Source organism: Populus nigra, chromosome 6, assembly GCF_951802175.1.
Source record: "Populus nigra chromosome 6, ddPopNigr1.1, whole genome shotgun sequence".
NCBI classification, from domain to species: Eukaryota; Viridiplantae; Streptophyta; class Magnoliopsida; order Malpighiales; family Salicaceae; genus Populus; species Populus nigra.
This window is the reverse complement of record NC_084857.1, coordinates 1645718-1663985: the sequence shown is the minus strand read 5'-3', so window position 1 is coordinate 1663985 and position 18268 is coordinate 1645718. Positions and strand designations below refer to the sequence as shown.

Genomic DNA, 18268 nt, shown 5'->3' with positions numbered 1-18268 from the left:
CCATCGGTAATCAAGTGGATTAATCCAGTATGATATAAAACTTGGAGTGAAGAAATGGATTGAAAACATTAGCTATTCAATAACTAGATTTAGTTCTTAGAGAGGGAGGGAAGATTAATATGAATGATTTACAAAAGCAAAAAGAATTCTCTGAGACCCAACGAAAGACAAGCATAAAAAAATAATATTTAATACACAAGACATTACAATAAAAAAATCAATGGCAAGACCCTCACATCTACAATATGCCGTCAAAAATTCACCACAACGTGGCACATACTTGGAAGAAGATGATATGCACGGAACCGGCTTCTGCATCCATCCGGCCGTATCCACAAACTTACAAAGCAAATTTATCTGTTGTATACATTTATGCTGGCACAATCAGAACGAACCGCTTGCATTTTCACACAACAAAATAATAATAATCCTCTTCCCACCAATGAAGGAGTTAATGGGATAAAATGTATGAGACTCGATCCTGCGCATCTGGTGGGATTTCCCTTCCTAGGACGTTCACCTTCAGAAGATTGGCATACCTGCAAAATTAATGTAATTTTTTTATTTGATTTGATATTAAATGAGTTCTGACCAGTGACAGAAAAATAAAAGGGTTGTAGCAACTCACTCTGCGGGTGTAAACAAGTTCTCATGTTCGGTGATGAAAGCTAGCAAGGCCTGGAAATTCGGGAGATAACGATGATATTAGCATGGCAGCACAGAGAATTATTCACAAAAGTAACCATGGTTTCAGTGACTTGCCTCGAATGGCATGTTTAGTAGTTCATAATATGTTCGGACATGATCTAATCTCTGCTGCACAGCTTTGCTATCGATCGATGGGATAGCTGCAAGGGCCTGTAAAACGGCAATAAAAATTATTAAGCCACCTCTTTTCATATAATCCAACGGATTCAATACCGTTGGTTTTTGCATTTGGAAATGAGTTTAGATGAGTTTTAAAAGTGTGTTTGGCTTGAAAAAACACCAAATTTATATTTTTTTAGTGCTTTCCGGTGATTTTGATATTCTAATGTTAAAAATAAAAAATTGAGAAAATACATTTTCAAGCAAAAAACAAGCATCCAACACCACAATATCAAACACACATGAAAGCTGCATTTCAACTATTAGCAGTCAACTCTTGGCAGAGATCAAGTCCAAATGGATGGAAGGATGACAGATCCCGGAAAGGCAAACTGTGCTGGAAATGAATTACGCAATTATTATGTATTAAAGTTTACCTGTTCCAATGCAATTGAATTCCGGCATATTTGTTGAACTCCAAAAAGATTAATGGACTTCATGTCAGCCAAAGCCTAACAAGACATCACATTTTCCATTAGTAGTGTGAAAATAGAAGATACAGGTATTGGAGATTCTAAATGACTAAAAAGAAACAAAATGTAAAAGAACATCAAAGTCTAGCCAAATTCTCAATAGCAGTAGAGATTCAAACCTTGATAGATGCATTTGCTGCAATACTACAAATTCCACCAAATATGTAATTCTGCTTCACTGCTGCAACAAAAGGTGCCATTTCCTCGTCTCTACGTGTTATCTAAGGCACGGGAAAAAGATGTAAAATTTGATTCTAAGAGCATACAAGAAAAATGAAGAAATGATGTAAAATATGATTTCAAGAATATAAAAAGAAACTGAGCAAGAAGAATGGTAAAATTCTCCAAAATATGCTCCAGGCTCCAATATTTCATCTACAAAAAATTGTCCACACAAGCTGTAGGAGAATCTTGAAGAGGACATCTACTATTTAAATGACAATATGAAACCTATACTCGGTTGATACAATCTGTACACAGACACTGACCTGTGCAGTGAGAGCAATAACAAAGTCGTCTGGCTCTTCTGCATCTTGGTCCTCCAAGTACTCCCTGTTTGTCATTTCCTGTTTGAAGGTATTTCCTCAGAAGAGTTAATTTGAAAGATTTCACATCCAATTTAGGCATAAAATTCTTCGAATACAAGTGCTTCTCATACCTGCATATGGAATATTGTTTCCAACTTCATCTCTACATGCAAAACCTTTAGGCAGTCAATTGCCAATTTTCTATAATCATCAGCAAATGCTGCCAGAGTCTTGGCTTTATCTGCTACTTGATTTGATGATCGTGAGGTTATTTGCCCAAGCCTGTAATTTAGGAAAACAAATCTTGTACAATTAGCTAATGCCCAGAATTTGCTAACAAATGAAGTTTCCAAAATACAACAATTTTCTATGACACATCAGATTTGCATAAACAGCTGGTCCCAAACTAGTTAGAAGATGTGAACTAGTCCCCTCTAAAGTTGTACTTCATCAGTGACAACAATATACTAAAGCATTAAATTAAATACTACGATAGCAGGTGGCACAACCCAAATATATGGAGATATTATCCCGAAGGTAAAAGGTAAACAACAATGTTTGCCAAATGTATCTTGAACGGGCAAATCATTGGTAAGCTCCTCTCTTCACAATTATCCACTAAATAGGTTAGATCATGAACCAGCTTTGAAAAGGGTTCCCCAAACAATCATGTGCTTTCAATAGGGGTTTGTCAGAGGCTTGCTAGATGGGAGGTTGATGCAGCCTAAGCCCACAGAGAGCAAACATGAGGACACTGTCAATCGAGGAGTATCCCGTGGGATTTTAGCTATCATTTATTTTTGAGGCCCAGGATATGCCACAACAAGGTTGGTGCCAATCGATTGTAAGTTCACAACCAATAGAACACCCTTATCTTTGTGTCTACTCCAAATAGGTATCCATGCTTTCATGACCAAAGTTCCACAAAAGGTTCACCCTTTAGTGTAGAAGACACCTAATACTTCAATAAAGAACTTATATATAGCCACCAAGTATATCATAGTAGCTCAGGTAATGAGTTGCAGAAAAGGAAAGCATCATAGTGTCATCAAGCCAAGAACTTAAAGCATTCATACAGGATCAAAGGGCTAGTTATGGAGAATAGAATGTCCATTTTTATCAAATCCAGCATGACTTCCCAATTTCCTCATGTGTTTATTTATATGACATGCAAAAAGAATAATAAAGCACAAATTTATTGCTCTAACAAGATGAACTTGCCTTTCAATTGAGTCTGCAACATACTCCAGTGAATCACTAAGGGAAGCAAGCAAAATAAGTTTGTTATCATCACGAATTAGATTTTCCTGTAAATGACACAAAGGGGGGAAACAAATTCAATTTGCAAATGTGATTCAAATTTAGAGAAAATCTCATTGCAGGAAAGACTCAACAAACATTTTTCATTTAGAATGTCTACTCTATTAGTCAGAAACAAAGAAGGAACTACTGTCCCCGAAACAGGTACCTCCAAACAGAATGTTAGTAATCTTACTAGAGGTGTACAAAAAACCCGACCAACTGGAAAAACCAAAACAAAATTAACCAAAAAAACCAATTAAAAAGCCCAAAAATAATCAGGTTCAGTTTGGTTTTGGTTTTGGTTTTGGTTTTAGAAATTTAAAATTGACAAACCAAACCGAATTGAACCAAAACCAAAACCAACTATAAAAAGCCAAACAGTTATAGAAGAAAAACTATTCTCAAACCCTAAAGTAGTATATGCAGTTGCACCCCCTTCTCCCCCCACCACTTTTCCCCCTCCCCTCTCGATCTCCCTTTACCCATAGCCCACCTTCCTCTCTCCTCTCTCATCTTCTCCATTCTCTAGAATACTGAAGGTGTATTTCTTTCTCTGTTTGTTAATCTTTTTTTGTTCTATGATTTATGCATTCAAAGGCCTAACTTCATTTTCTTGAGCCTTTCTCTTATCTTACTTTTGATTATACTCATATGATGTTTCTTTTTATGTTGGACAATTTTTTCTTACTAAGATTTTCTTTTTGATTTTTCTGGATAACCTCTCTAATCTGCTACTGTTGTTTTTTTCTAGCATTGATCTTGAGGGATGCAAGTGTTTTTTGGTGGCTTTCTGGATCTTTTTGCTGCTATTGATATTGTTGTTGAATTTTTTGCTTGATTTTCTTTCGTTCTCATGTATAAAAATACTTAATGAATATTGGTGCTGTTAGCAGGGCTGCATGGATCTTGCTTCTTCTTTTTCTCATAATTTTCTGCTGGCCAACATTTTTTTCATAAAAAACAAAAAAAAAAACCCAAAATAAATTTTCCAGAAAACAGAATAAAAGCAGAAACACTTCATTTGTTTATTTTTACATTGAAGACACAAAATTAAAAAAGACTTAAAATAACCCAAGCCCATTGAAAAATCTTCTCCCAATTTAGCACAAAACGATTATAAACAAGCCCATAAAATGGTTTAGAAAAGCTTTGGCCCATTAAAAAAATCCAAGACAAGCACAATCATAAGGTTTATCGGTTACCTGATTATTAAAGAAAAAAACCTGACTGAACCAAATCAAACCGTTTGGTTTGAACCAGTTTTCAGTTTGGGTCATAATTTACAGAATTTAAAGAAATGGTTCGATTGGGTTTTTTTGTTGCAAACCAAACCGAAACCGGTTTTGGAAACCCCTAAATCTTACCTGTCCCTGCCCCTAAAGAGAGAATTAATATTTGTAATCAAAAGTGCATCCGGCTTATATAATTACACACATACCTGCTTGATAGGTCGCAGATTGAGTAATATTTCACTCAACTCCAATTCAATCTCTATAGATTCAGCACCAGAGGCATTGTTTACCATGCTTGATTGACCAAGTGAATTCGGTAAATATGCACTTGCTGGGTCAAATCGCATCAGTTTCTCAATATCATGCCTTCCAATCAGCATGTAACTCTGCTTCTCAAGAACTGCCTGAAACATTACAAACAAAAATAGCTGAGAGATGCTATATGGTGACTGCACAAGACAAGCATCGGCTTATACCATGCATCCTCAAAAATCATCAATTTTCAATGGAATTCAGCAACAGTATTAACAAAGCAAGAACTAATACTTAAAGCATAAGATTAGACATTATTATAATAGATTGAGATGAAGCAAACAGCACTAATGATGCTTCCAATGAATAGGAAAAGATATTATTATAATAGATAGACCATGCCTCCATATATGATGTCCGACATCTTTCATATGTTCGCTCGAGGAAAGTTTGCACGAACTTTACAAGGTCACCAGCAAATTTGGGCATTGCTTGAGCCCAACCAAGCACCTGGAGTAAAGGATAAATGTTCATTAGACATCCCAAAATCCAATACATCTCAGACTAAAAAGTGACTGATAGAAAATGTTAAAAAGCTTTCCACATCAGATAAAAGTGTTGCTTTCAAGATCTTTCCAAACACAACCAAAATTGCACTTATTCAAGGATGGGAAAATGGAAGGATAAAACATGCTTGCCTCTTTTGCCAAGAAATCGATTGCCAAAAGTCCCTGCAAGACTGGTCGACCTTTCTCAATTGATGGTGTATAAAGAGCAACAGTATGGGCCCTCGGACGAAATGCGGCTGGACCTGTGATAGCAATTCCAGAATGAGATTTTAAACAGCAGAAACAATAAAAAAGAAAAAGCTTAACTACAGATCAGATGAGTTTCAACAATCTCTTATTGAGCATCCACATGCTGAGAAGATTCCAAAAACAACAATTTTCTTCCCTGCAAAATTATAATTTGTCATAGTACCTGGATGGTTATGTAGTTTATTTGTATTCCAAGTCAAATGTCACTGTTTTTTTTTAAAACGTTAGTAAAATATAGAGTTATTTCAATTGTCCATGTGATTTTGGCAATCTACCTATTGGCTCATGATCTACTGATACCGTTGTATCTTCACAAAATTATGTCTATTGATACTGTTTATACTTGAACATGCAACGCTAATCAAGGAAATACTAATAAGTGTGTGATGGACTAAATCAATTGATGAAAAGGTATATAAAGCATCATTAAAAAACAATTTAGTTTCAACATAATGAAACTAAATCTTGGACCATATAGAACTTGCTTGATATAGCCTGCTGTACACCCTTCCGGTAATCCACAAACATAGTTGGTAAAAAATGATCTTTTATGAAGTTTTCCACAAAAGCTAGCAAGCCATCATTCCTGCAGTTTTTGAAGCAAAGAGTACAAAAAACACATCAGCATCCTGAATGAATCTCTCATGAAGAAAAAACAGGAAATAAGAAGCACATAAACTAATTGTGCAGCGATCCAGGCCATCAAACTCTTGATTGAGCTAAATATACTATGATCGAGCTCTAAGGAACTGGGAGTGCAAGCATTATGAAAAGTTCCATCTCTTCATAGTTAAAACTAAACTCCACAGATGCCCACTCATTGTGATAAACCCGATGCAGATGTATAAAAATCGAACTACTATGACAATGATGTAATGGGACCATACTCTGCCCCTCAGCAGAAATGGTATCAAACATAGTGAATGTGTTCTGTAGTTGATTGTGGAATGAGAATTTAAACAAACTATACAACGACTATAATTTTGGTCAGAAAGTCAAGCATCCCCCCTCCCCAACTTTTTGGCACATCAGAGCTTTTTCTATGCTGGTTGTTGGAATCAAATGAAGGTCGAAGGACCATTTCATTATTAAGGGGCAGATTGGTGCCTAAACACGGTGCTATTCCTGAACCTGACAGCAGACAAGCAGGCCAGGCCCATATTCAGACCAGACTGTTGTTCATTTGAGTTGCCCCCACACACGCAGACCTGAAGATCTCAAGTATGTAGAGATTGTTGTTGGACTGGGAAGGGAGTCTTGGATCTAGTGCAACATTCAAATTCAGGCAAGCAAAAAATGAGAAAGGAAGTTGACTCAGAAAAATCAAAAGAAAATTTACAGGATCAATATCTACACTCAAATGTGCATCATGTAGACCATACAAAGGGACCTTTGATTGCATATGCCAACAAGAAGCACTGTGCTTTTCAAGCTTACCCAAACTGGGAATAATTTTTTGGCAGCATTGAAGCAAGCTTATCTGTAAACTGCAAAGAAAATCACTTTAGACAAGCCCAACAAGAGAAACAGGTAATACATTTCAAGTTTGACACGATGGGTCAATGTCAGTCCCAAACCTGAAGAACAGGACGGTATACAGATGCTGCTAGATATATGCCTAGCTCAGGCAAGACAGCAGCAGACCCATAGCCTTCTTGGAGCACATTTGGACCCTTCCTGCTCCATCCTTGACGAATGAGATCAACACCTGAATAATTGATAACAAAAGGAACAATGAAAATAAAGGATTAATCAAGAGGAAACCATTACATGTGAAAAATAAATCTGACAACAAAGAAAATAATTTGAAAAAGATAGCATAGATGAAAACTGTGGTGTAATTGGAATGTGACTATCACATCATCGGGGCACAAAACATGAGGTTGCCAGTGATTGTTTCTCCCTTCTAAATCAAAGTGAGAAGAATCCCTATTACAAAATTGTCATCTCTATCATGGTTTCTGTAGATTCTAATAAATTTTCAAGGGGCCTAAACCATTCAAGAACCTAACAGTGCATAAATAGCATCATTACAAAAGAATGAATACCAGCCACCTTGGTTAGGAATGGATATTGTAGCATCTGTGAAGCGAAAAGCAAAGGTGAGCCCATCTTCTGACCCATCCCTGTAACACATTAGAATTAGCAGGGCATTACTATACCATCTTGCTGATTCCTCAAAACTGTTCACTTTTTTTGAAAAAGGAAGTCTATTTTATTCAAAGAGTGAAACATGATAACATGATACAGCTAGAAAATTAAAACAAAGAGCTTTGCAGACTGGTTGAAAGTGACCTAAAACCCGTTTAAAGACCCAAAAGAAAATATACCATAAAGAGGCCAGGAAAACTGTTAGAAATTAATGTTACCCACTTTTTTCCCTTTGAAGGAGCCTTGCTTGCCAGTCTAGCAGTTTGTACAGAAGCATCTGCAGATGCAGCTTCAGGAGTGGCTCTCAGAATTTCACATATGAGTTGTTGGCATTCACTCTTTCACAGATTATACAATGAAACATTACATGAAAATGAGGAAAAGTTTTCCACCAAAAAATAGACATTCAAAAGCACTAACTTCATTCATCAAGTAACAAAAGCCAGCCAGCTACCTGTAAAACTGTCAAGGAAAAACCAATACTGTAACCTCCAATAACTTGAGATGCTTCAGAATCCAGGTTCCAATTTAAATCTGTTGTCAACGACCCTGGCGCGTTCAAGTCAACATTCTGAGAAGTTTTAAATTCCAGAAGCTCTCCAACAACAACATGATTCTCTAGGTCAACAAAGGTGTAATGGTAAGTGTATTTTTCCAAACCATACTTCAACAGATGTCAAGTCAGTATCCTACCAAATATTCGAATAACAGTGTCCAAAATTGAATCAAGAAGCTCTTTTGCAGCAGCCTGTGCTTTCCCTGTGGGAGCCATCACTGGCGAGACTGGGCTTACAGCCAATAGTGTTCCATTCTGACGTTTCTGTTTTGGCAACTTGTAGCTTTCTAGTTGTCCTTTCACAAAATGAAGACCTCTGGTTTGGGCAGATTGATTGATGCTAGAACTTGAAGAGTTGACAAGTTCTGAATGAGATTTTATCTTGGAAGTGATGATGTCATGAATTGTAGGTCGCAACCTTTGGCTGTTGGGGGAAAAAAGCAAAGAATGTTACACTAACTCTCCAAGCATATCAAAACAATATGAAGTACAAGACCAACTAATTCTATATGAGCATGAATAGAGTTGCATGGATGAATTAAATGTTCAATCTGACAATCCGTCTTTTAGTTTTGTACAAGAAAACCAAACAAGTGATGAAACTTCCCTCGAGAAATCTCATCCTAATACAGATCCAGTCACTAGAGGGGAAAGGTAAATAGCATAAAAAATTCATGTCCTACATATAGCTGATCATTACTATAGTTGCAGATGTGAAGCCCACAAAAATTGGATTTTTTTTTCCTCAGTCAAACATAATAAAGGAAGTGCAGCAGCCAGATAACCAACCATATTATTGCACCAGCAGCTGCAACTTTGCCCAGCATGCAGAGACACTCAACCATGGTCTGCAAATACTTCACATGAAGTGGAGCATCACTCTTTTTAATGGTTTCCTACATGAAAATGTAAAATCAAGTCTTTTAGCCCAGAGAAAATGAAAAAAACCACAACAAATTCAACATAAGTGTGTTTATACTTCACATAGTGTACTGTTCATACAATAAATTCATCAGGAGTAGAATTTGAAAGCCAACTTGGTATTTGACGAGAACCAACTTTAATGTCCTTCATGTTCCCATCACCTCCATTTGTTCTCATTGATGCAGTGTGCCCATCTGAGGTTGCCTCATCAGTTATATCAAGATCCTCATCATGACCATCAAATGAAGAACTGAGGGTAGAGAGGCATAAATGCTCAGAAAATAATAACAATAATAGCCAATCACAGTCAAATAAACACTTCAAAGAAAAACATTTCTTATGCATATTCATGCATGATGAATCTCGAAAATCTTCAGTTTGCACTTTTATTAAAAATATGAAACCCAATTTGCAATGCCAAAGTGATTGTTTGGAACTAACTAAAATGAGCTGGAAAATTTTGGCTAAAAGATAACAAGTTTGTAACTGACAATTAACAAGCAGAAAACAAAGTGGTCATGATAAAGTCAAGAATTACTCCATCTAAAAATAACCACTCGGAAGGCATACGGGGTCAAAACTATCAACTTGACCATGTGAGGGAACATACAAATGATCAGGAAAGCATACAATGGTTCAAGAGGAGAAACAAACACAAAAAATCTATTTTAAGACTTGGGAATCGATTTCACTCATAAGCAAGAAAATAAGGAACTTTAAGAGTAAGATAGAACTAACAAGCAGGAGAAGAACAAAGTAAAAGGAAAGTAGAAGAACTGTATTACAAAGAAAACTATTCTTACCCTCCATCAATAGAGCTTGGCTTGTATGATCCATCAGCAAAGCTATGATTGTCACCTTTCATCAACCTTGTTCTTCGAGATAGAGATTGTGAATTGCTCATAGTAAAAACAGCTATGGTAGTCGGCAATTCATCATCTCTTTCATACATGCTTGAGGCAACTGAGCTGCAGAAAACAATCAAACTAATGACAGAAATTCTATAACAGAAATAAATGTATTGAAGCATAGCATTGACATTCAAAAGATCAACAGTGAGAGAAGCTTGCTTAAAAATGCCATCACTTTTATTTTATACTACAACAGAACAGTTCACAGGACAAAACACACGAGGCAACTGAGCAGCGTAAAATAATCAAACTAGTGACAAAGAAATTCTATAACAGAAATAAATGTATTGAAGCATAGCTTGAATTAACATTCAAAAAATGAACAGTGAGAGAAGCTTTTTTAAGAAATCCATCACTCTTCTTTAACAATACAACAGAGCAGTTCACAGGACAAAACACATGATATGTGACGTATTAGCGAGAATGAGCATCAGTATCTTCACCCTCCACACCCAATAAAGGAAAGAGTATAAAACAGCAAACAAAAGGGGAACAGGAATAATATTCCCTAAGCAAAAATACAATCAAAATTTTACTTAGAAAAAAGAAGGGGAAACGAGAAAGGAAGAGGGATGAATATGTACCTGTATTCTCCCTTGTTGTAAAGATGCGCATGCAAATCCTCCAAAATTTTATAGAAGACAACTCCTCGCAGCTTTGTCAGCTCAGATCGCACATCTTGAAGAGAACCAACCTGAGACACAATAATTATAGTAAATTCAAAATTTCCCAAATATTCCAATTACAGGGCAAGTTAGGTCAAGTCAACAAAAAAAAACGAGGAAAGAAGTTGAAATCATGTCAAAACCCCCATGTCCAACAATTTTTTTATTAAACACTGTTCTTCTTATGCTTACCAAATCCTAGCTTTGAATATGTTTTGAGTTGTAAATGATTATTTGAGGTGTAGAACATAAGGAGTGTAGAACCAGTAAATAATTACCAACAACCTATGATGTCATAGGTTACCATCATGGAATCTAGGAATTGGAAGCAAGATGAGATAAAACCGAGCTTTAACCTTAACAAAACAAACAACAAAGGACATGGACCATTCCCATGAGCTAATTTCAGGAAGTTTGACAACCCACCATTTGAAGACCTTCTCGCTCAAGCATCAATGATGAGTGAGCAAGCAATTGAACTGCTGCATAAAACTGCTTTTCTGCTATGAGTTTCTCAATACGAGCTGGAACCTGCGCAAAAAAACAAGCAGTAGATTGGTTCTTGAACATTACAAGATTTGTAACAAGGAAATGGTTCTGCCATGAACACTGTTATGTTAATAAATAGCAGCATGGTGGTACAGTGAATCTCCTCATTAAGTTAATCATTTTAAAATATGCTGGAGAATTTAGACCAACCTTAGCTATGCCTTCAATTTGATCTAAAAGAGAGATTATGTGTCGTAGTGTAACAGATCGATACCACAACTGATGCAATTGCTTATTCCGGGTACCAAGACGTTTCTTTGCTTCAGCCAAATCAACCTTTAGTGAAGCAATACTCTCAGCAGATTCACTGAATAACCGCAAGATCTGGAAGAAAATAATAAACAATGATAATTGAGTTTAGGCACCAACTCTTTTTTTGTCAAATCCCAAAAAAGTTAAACAAGTGATAATCTTTTATGAGGTCATGAGTAAATCCAGTCCAAGAAGTTGTGATGAAATCATCACAATACACAATTTTCACTCACTCCTACCATGGCTGACCATCCTCAATTCTTTCTCAGTCAATCATTTACACCTCTTTTTACCCAGAAGCACCAAATCAGGATTTTACATCATAAAAGGGAGAATTTAGGAATAATATAAATAATTAACAAATTTGAAGAAAATAGTGAAGCAGACAAAGTTAAGAATCTCTTGGGAAAAACAGGGAAAAAACACATAAAACTAGATAACATAAAGCATCTGAAATATCAAGGAACTCATTGCAGTAAAGGAGCTAGCATTGCCAACTACGATACAAAACCTTAGTAAATGGCCTTTAAAATAAGGAGGCAGCTAGATCACAATCTTCATCTATGGGAAACAAGTCTGGAAACGAGTTATGCTAGGGAATAGTTATTTTTGGATGATAAACTTTGAAATTCTATAGCTTCATCAATGAGAAATGCTACTGCTACAAATTTTATTTAAACGTTTACTGAAATCAACGAAAAGCTCACTACATAATGCACATATATACCTAAAGCAAAAGGTTGAATAATTGAACCATGGTCAGGAGGGAGCTTATGAGGTTTATACTAGAATTTAAGATGAATATAAAGTTTTTCGGAAATGAACTCGAGATTCTGGCAAATCAATGCAGTTAAATTGTATCAAGTCAGAAAGTTAACACAAACTGCCACACTTGATAGACTTGCCATCTACATCCAATCAGAATATAAGAGGAAGGAACTTGCTTTTTGGCAGACTTTTATTGTATTTTGAATTGTGGTCACAAAAAATAATCCTTGATCATGGACATGGCTCTTATCAGTAAATCAACGAATACTTAAATTTGTAGTGATATTAGAATCCTACCAATACAAAGCTGTTAGTTGCAATTTCTGTAGTAAGATCTCTAACTTTGCATTAGAAGAGGACAACATTGATATTTTATAATATTATCCCCATCTTTCAAATAATAGCATTCTATAATATGGATTATAAGTGGGCAACATTGATATTTTATATGAAACTGCTCTGAGGAATTTGAAAACAAAAAAGAGGGAAAAGAAAACAATCTATCTTTTTCTATCTTGGATGCAGGAAAGCAAGAAATTGATAGCAATTAGAAATACACATTGTTTAGATCAGTCTGTAAAAGAATATTTAAGACACCTGAGAATAGTTTTGAATTGCTTTGTTGAAGCCACTGTGATAAGATTGTACAACTTCATCTACAACATCCTCAACAACATCGCTTTGCTCCTTCAAAACTTGGGCTTCAGCTTCACGATCTTTAGAGGTTAAAATATGGACAACATGAGGCAATGAGTCAAAACGTGCAGCAGCCCAACTCTCATCTATTCTTGAAAGCTCTTCTCTTAAATACTGCTTTGTACCAAGGAGCAAACCAGGGAATGAGAAAAGAAAAGAAAAAAACAGGACAATAAAAAGGAAGATGTCACAAAACTACATGACATTAATAATAATCTAGATGATTAAGTGATTAAAAATTCAATATGAAGTTGTCACTTTACATGAAATCAATCATAGAAAGCCCATCATTAAATATAAATACATTTTCTAGCCACTTTAACACTTAGATGTTGAGGCACGGTCTTGTTAAATTTGATGCTTAACCATTCATTGCCTGTATTATACACCATATAAGAACCCTCATATTGTTTCTCGAAAGATGCAACACCATCTACTACTGCAAGAAAGATGAGCATAATGTGGCAAAACACGCATTTATGATTCATCAAAGCCTCATATCATCTTTATTTTATAATTACATGGAAGTTTCATGCCAACATAACTCCGTCAACTTCCGATCTAATAATTCTACTCAAGATGTTGAATTATAAATATGAAATCTACTCTACAAACCAAAACTCCAACTGAACAGCAGTTGTCAATGCACATGGCAAAACACTTGCATTATACTTCTACAAAAACACCACAAAATAAATAAATAAACGACTTACTGCTTTGTCAGGAGGAACGGGCAACCCATCAAAAATTCCCATCTTAATCCTTTTGCTTTAACAACAGTTTTCCTAGCTCGTCCCAGCAAAGCCCTTTGTTTTTCTTTTGGCTCTTGATAAAGACTCAAACCCTAAAACAGATAGATATTAATAAAAGGAAAAGAAAAAAATCAGTCAGCTATAATGCAATTTTCTCTGACACAGTCAAAATCAAACACTGCTATTATTTCCTAACCCGTAAACGCAATGCTCAACAAGGCTTCTGATACCCAATAACTTGTACAATAATTAATTTGAAACATTACACACACACATATGCGAATAGTATGTAAAAGTCAAAGTTAAAGACTCGCCGACTGCATAATCTGACTCTTATTTTTAGCTGAAACTGAACCAAACAAGTAAGATTTTCTCAGAAAGTTCTACCCTAGGAGAGAGATTACCAGAATTCACTTTTCCATTATATTCTTCGCAACTCAATGGCTGATCATTATAACGAGGCCATTAACAATTTTCTCTAATTTATTCAAAACCAGCCGTCCTGATAATATTTAAACAAAAAACAGAGAAAAGTACGCGGTATTTTCTCAGAAACCAAACAGAAGATTATAAAATTGAGTTTAAAAAAATAAATGCCAGATCCAGCAAGGCGAACTCGATCATCGCAACATTATCACACAACGCAGTAATAAACACCCTAGATAAGCTGATAAAATAGAAAACAAATACAAACGCAGCTGATTTACTGGGGAAAAAATAAAAAAATATCACCAACTGTAGCTGATAATAAACTCGAAACAGCTTATCAGATTTGCGCTTTTCAATTCAAAACAAGAAACGACGTTGCATTCAGACGATTAATGAAGTGAAAGAGAGCGAAGCGAAGCACAAAAGCGGAAGTGTACCTATGAAACGGAGGAGGTAGGATGCGGATATCGCATTTGCGAGGCCGAAATATTGGGGAAAATCGCTGGTTTTGGAGGTTGTGAAAAAGATGATCGGCGTGTTACTGTTGTCGATATAGGAGGAGGAGGAGGAGGAGGACAGAAACGACGTCGAAAATGAAAGTAAGAAGTATTTGGATTTTGGAGGTATTTCCAGCTCTTGGCTGCCTCTGTAATGATTTATTTTTGTTTTTTCTCTCGCTTTCTTTGTTTCGTATACTAGAAGATAGAAGAGGAAGGGTATATGGAGCTCCGATTACAAAAGGATTTTTCCGTGTGGAATTTGGATTGGGATGATTACGGGTTAAAGTTCTAGTTTTATTTCATATCAGTCCTCAAGGTTATAAATTTTGTGAAAATATTCTTGATAACTTGATTTCGCCCCTCCTCTGATTTTTAAACGTCATGATTTCATAATTAGCTAGATACTTGACAGGGCTTTGCCACGGATTAATTTTTTAAAAAATAAAAAAATTATATATATAAGCTTTTTCAATATATTTTTATAGTTAGAAAATTGTTAAATTAGAATAAAAAAATCTATGCATAAATGTAATCAAATAAATCAAAAACTATGTGTATTAATAAATGAAAAATAAAGTATAAATAATAATTAGAAATAAAATTAGAAAAATTAAGAAATATATGTATATCATGATATTTAATATCACAAGACAGACTATTTACCCGGTTGTGTTTGGTAAATTTATTTATTAGAGTAATTTTTTTATTTAACTAAAAGATAATAAAAATAGAGACATAAATTAAATTGATTGAATAAAATAAAATAAAAAAACATTATTCAAAGTTGAACATGTTATAAATATTACATAAGAAGAAAATTTGTTTTAAAAAATAAAATTCATCTATACAAAAGATAAAAAATATATATATAAATAAATAAATAAAACTCTTTAAAATTTAAATGCATGATAAAAAAAAAATACTCGTCATTTATAAAAGACTCCTTAAACAAAATGAAAAATAATGAATATCAATCAACATAGAAATGAAAAAAACAATTTTGAGAAAAACATGTAAAAAAAGCATCAATTCAAAAAAAAATAGAAAAAAAAGTAAAGGATAGACATTATCAAGCCTAATAAGCCAAGCTAGCCCGCCTGACCCATTTTGTCGGGGCTCATGCAACTGAGTTATTTTTTTTTGCTCTATTTAGAGCTTTGTTTTTTTTTTATAAACGGCATGTCGTTTGATTTTCCAGCTACCAACCTGTGAAAATCACAGGTTGGTAGCTGAAAAATCAAAGCTTAAGTTTTTTTACTTAAAAACTGGTTTTTCAATCAATTTTTGAACCACAATACCTTAAAAATCATAACAAACCTAACAATAGCCTAAAAAAATTGTTATAGAAACCAAAATCAATGTGAAACCAAAAATATACTCAGACTAATATATGTTTTTTCACGAGCTTTAAGGTAAAAAAAAACACTTGATATAAATTCCCTTTGTTAAATGAAACTATTTGACACCAATATCAATTGTTTTGATAGTCTAAATCGGTGTCAACAATACGTTTATTTCTCTACCACTTGAACTTAGTGACTTCTCTCTCCTCTCTCAATCATGAACTAAGAATAACAAAAAAAAAATTATACCAAAAATTAATTGGAAAAAAATTGAGGTGCCAAAATTATATAATTTACATAATATTTAAAGTTAGAGGATCATGGTGTAGCTTTCCTGAAACTTTTAACGTAACACCTATGTTTGGTGCCCTTTTCATTACAGTTCCGTCTTTTAATTTCACCCATGACTGATAAATGAAAAGCAATTGGCCTTTAACTAGGAGTAAACCACACAAAATAAAACTTTGATGACCAAAATAAAATATAAAAAAATATACAATGTCATCCATAATATCATTTGTCTGACTGAACAGTAGCAGCGCCTACAATAAAATTTCAGCATGTTTTAGATTTTAGGTAATGTTGCACTTAAGATGTGTTTGGGAACACGGTGCAAACCGTGTTCCCTCAAATTTTGATTATTTTTTTATATTTTTAGATCATTTTGATGTGTTAATGTCAATAATATTTAAAAAAACAAAAAAAAACTTCATTTTGATGCATTTATAAGCAAAAAACACTTTAAACCGTCGCCGCTAACCTAATCCTAAACACACCCTTACATTTATACTGATTTTAAAGATGTTTAACACTGTAATCAGACAACGCTTTTTTAAAAAAAGATTATTTTAATTTAATTTATTTTAATACTTTAAAGTTATTTTAATATATTGATATAAAAAATAAATTTTGAAAAATAAAAAAATATTACTTTAATACATTATACAATATACTAAAAAGGCTTAATGCTCCTGTTACTGTTTACCTAGACACAACGCCTTGTGATTTGGAGCAGTGTAATGGCAGACCAGCCCTAGCCATAAAGAGTTACAAGGGCAGTGAAGGAGTGGTGGGGTTGTCTTTTCGTTGGGATGCATTTGGCATTGATAGGATATGGTTGGGAAGAAAATGGTTAGTTCCAGTTTTGGTGGGGCTGCAAGCCTGGGATGCAACCACTTTGTGCTTGGGCTACCCTGCCTATGAGTTGGGTCAGCCCCACACGCATACGTGGCGTTGGCTTGCCCTGGGCGCTAAGCCAAACCCGTGCGCCATGTGGGGACACTAGGTGTTGGGTCTGCCCTATTGGGCGCTCGGTCCGAATCGCGCGCATGGGTGTAGACCCTGTCGAGGCCCAAGGCTTATAAGTCTAGCGTCAAGACCCAGTTCTTTTGGGTTTTGCGTTCAGACCCAGTACTTTTAGATCCTGCAACAGGACCCAATGCTCTTAGGTTCGTCGTCAGGACCCACGGCTAATGGGTCCTACGTTAGGACCCAGTGCTCTTGGATCCTTTATCAGGACCCGGACCCGGACCCAACCACCTTAGGTGTCAACGGACCCAAACCCTAACCCTTTCGGGTCCAGCCAAGGACCACACCCATTTGGGTCCGGACATAGACTGTCCCCACCTCTTTGGGCCCGGACACTGACCCAATCCCATTGGGTCTGAACGCGAACCTAACACCCAACCCCCAACCTCATTTGGGTCCGGACACGGACAGACCTAAATCCCTTTGAGTTCAAGGTCTGGACACAGATCCAGGCCCCAACCACTTGGGTCCGGACATGGACCCCATCACCTTGGATACGCCCACATACCCCCAACCACCTTGGGTACACTAACAGACACAAACCTCAACTCCCTTAGGTCCGGACGCAACCCCATCCCCAATCACCTTGGGTTCGGCCATATAACCAAACCATAACCCGCTTGGGTTCGGACACAGACCCAACCCATCCCCTAAACCTTTTGGATCCGGACTCGAACCCAACCCTTTGGATCCAGACACGAACCCAAACCCCTAACCATTTTGGATCTGAACTTGGACCCAACTCCTTGGATCTGAACGCGGACCCAAACCCCCAACCACATGTGGTTTGGCCACGGACTCAAATTGCTTGGGTTTTGCTTTAGAACCCAAGTCAAATGGGTCATGTATCAGGACTCAATGTGCCTGGGTCCTGCGCTAGGACCAAATGGTAATTGGTCTCGTGCAGGACCCAAGTCTAATAGATCCTACATGGAACCTAAGTGGAATGGGTCATACATCAGGATCCGATTGTTTGGGGTCCTGTGGTAGGAC

General features: G+C 35.9%; 1 protein-coding gene across 2 annotated transcripts; it reads right to left on the bottom strand.

Annotated features, from left to right (window-relative positions):
- Positions 1-55: 55 nt before the first annotated feature.
- On the bottom strand, positions 56-14834 carry LOC133697803 (exocyst complex component SEC8). 2 transcript variants are annotated; one of them, XM_062120594.1, is made up of 27 exons: positions 14562-14834; positions 13657-13787; positions 12845-13057; positions 11378-11551; positions 11105-11209; positions 10598-10707; positions 9906-10070; positions 9181-9352; positions 8968-9074; positions 8316-8602; positions 8077-8240; positions 7845-7960; positions 7524-7597; positions 7049-7179; positions 6909-6958; positions 5957-6057; positions 5352-5464; positions 5056-5163; positions 4608-4805; positions 3089-3174; positions 1999-2149; positions 1829-1906; positions 1460-1561; positions 1245-1319; positions 763-858; positions 629-678; positions 56-539 (listed from the first exon to the last, which is right to left on the bottom strand). In XM_062120594.1, exons 2-27 carry the CDS (start codon positions 13696-13698, stop codon positions 452-454), a joined length of 3156 nt encoding a protein of 1051 aa, XP_061976578.1. In that variant the 5' UTR covers positions 13699-13787; positions 14562-14834; the 3' UTR covers positions 56-451. The 2 variants fall into 2 exon arrangements, with proteins under 2 accessions (XP_061976578.1, XP_061976579.1); XM_062120595.1 differs by having other exon boundaries at positions 7527-7597; positions 14562-14833.
- Between the last annotated feature and the right edge of the window lie 3434 nt (positions 14835-18268).

Excerpts from the sequence above, each read along its gene's own strand:
- LOC133697803 (XM_062120594.1), bottom strand. The coding sequence starts at position 13,698 with ATGGGAATTTTTGATGGGTTGCCCGTTCCTCCTGACAAAGCA. Across the intron at positions 10,071-10,597 it reads TACAACAAGGGAGAATACAG|CTCAGTTGCCTCAAGCATGT; the intron begins GTACATATTCAT and ends TGTTTTCTGCAG. Across the intron at positions 5,465-5,956 it reads TGTACAGCAGGCTATATCAA|GTCCAGCCGCATTTCGTCCG; the intron begins GCAAGTTCTATA and ends TTGCTATCACAG.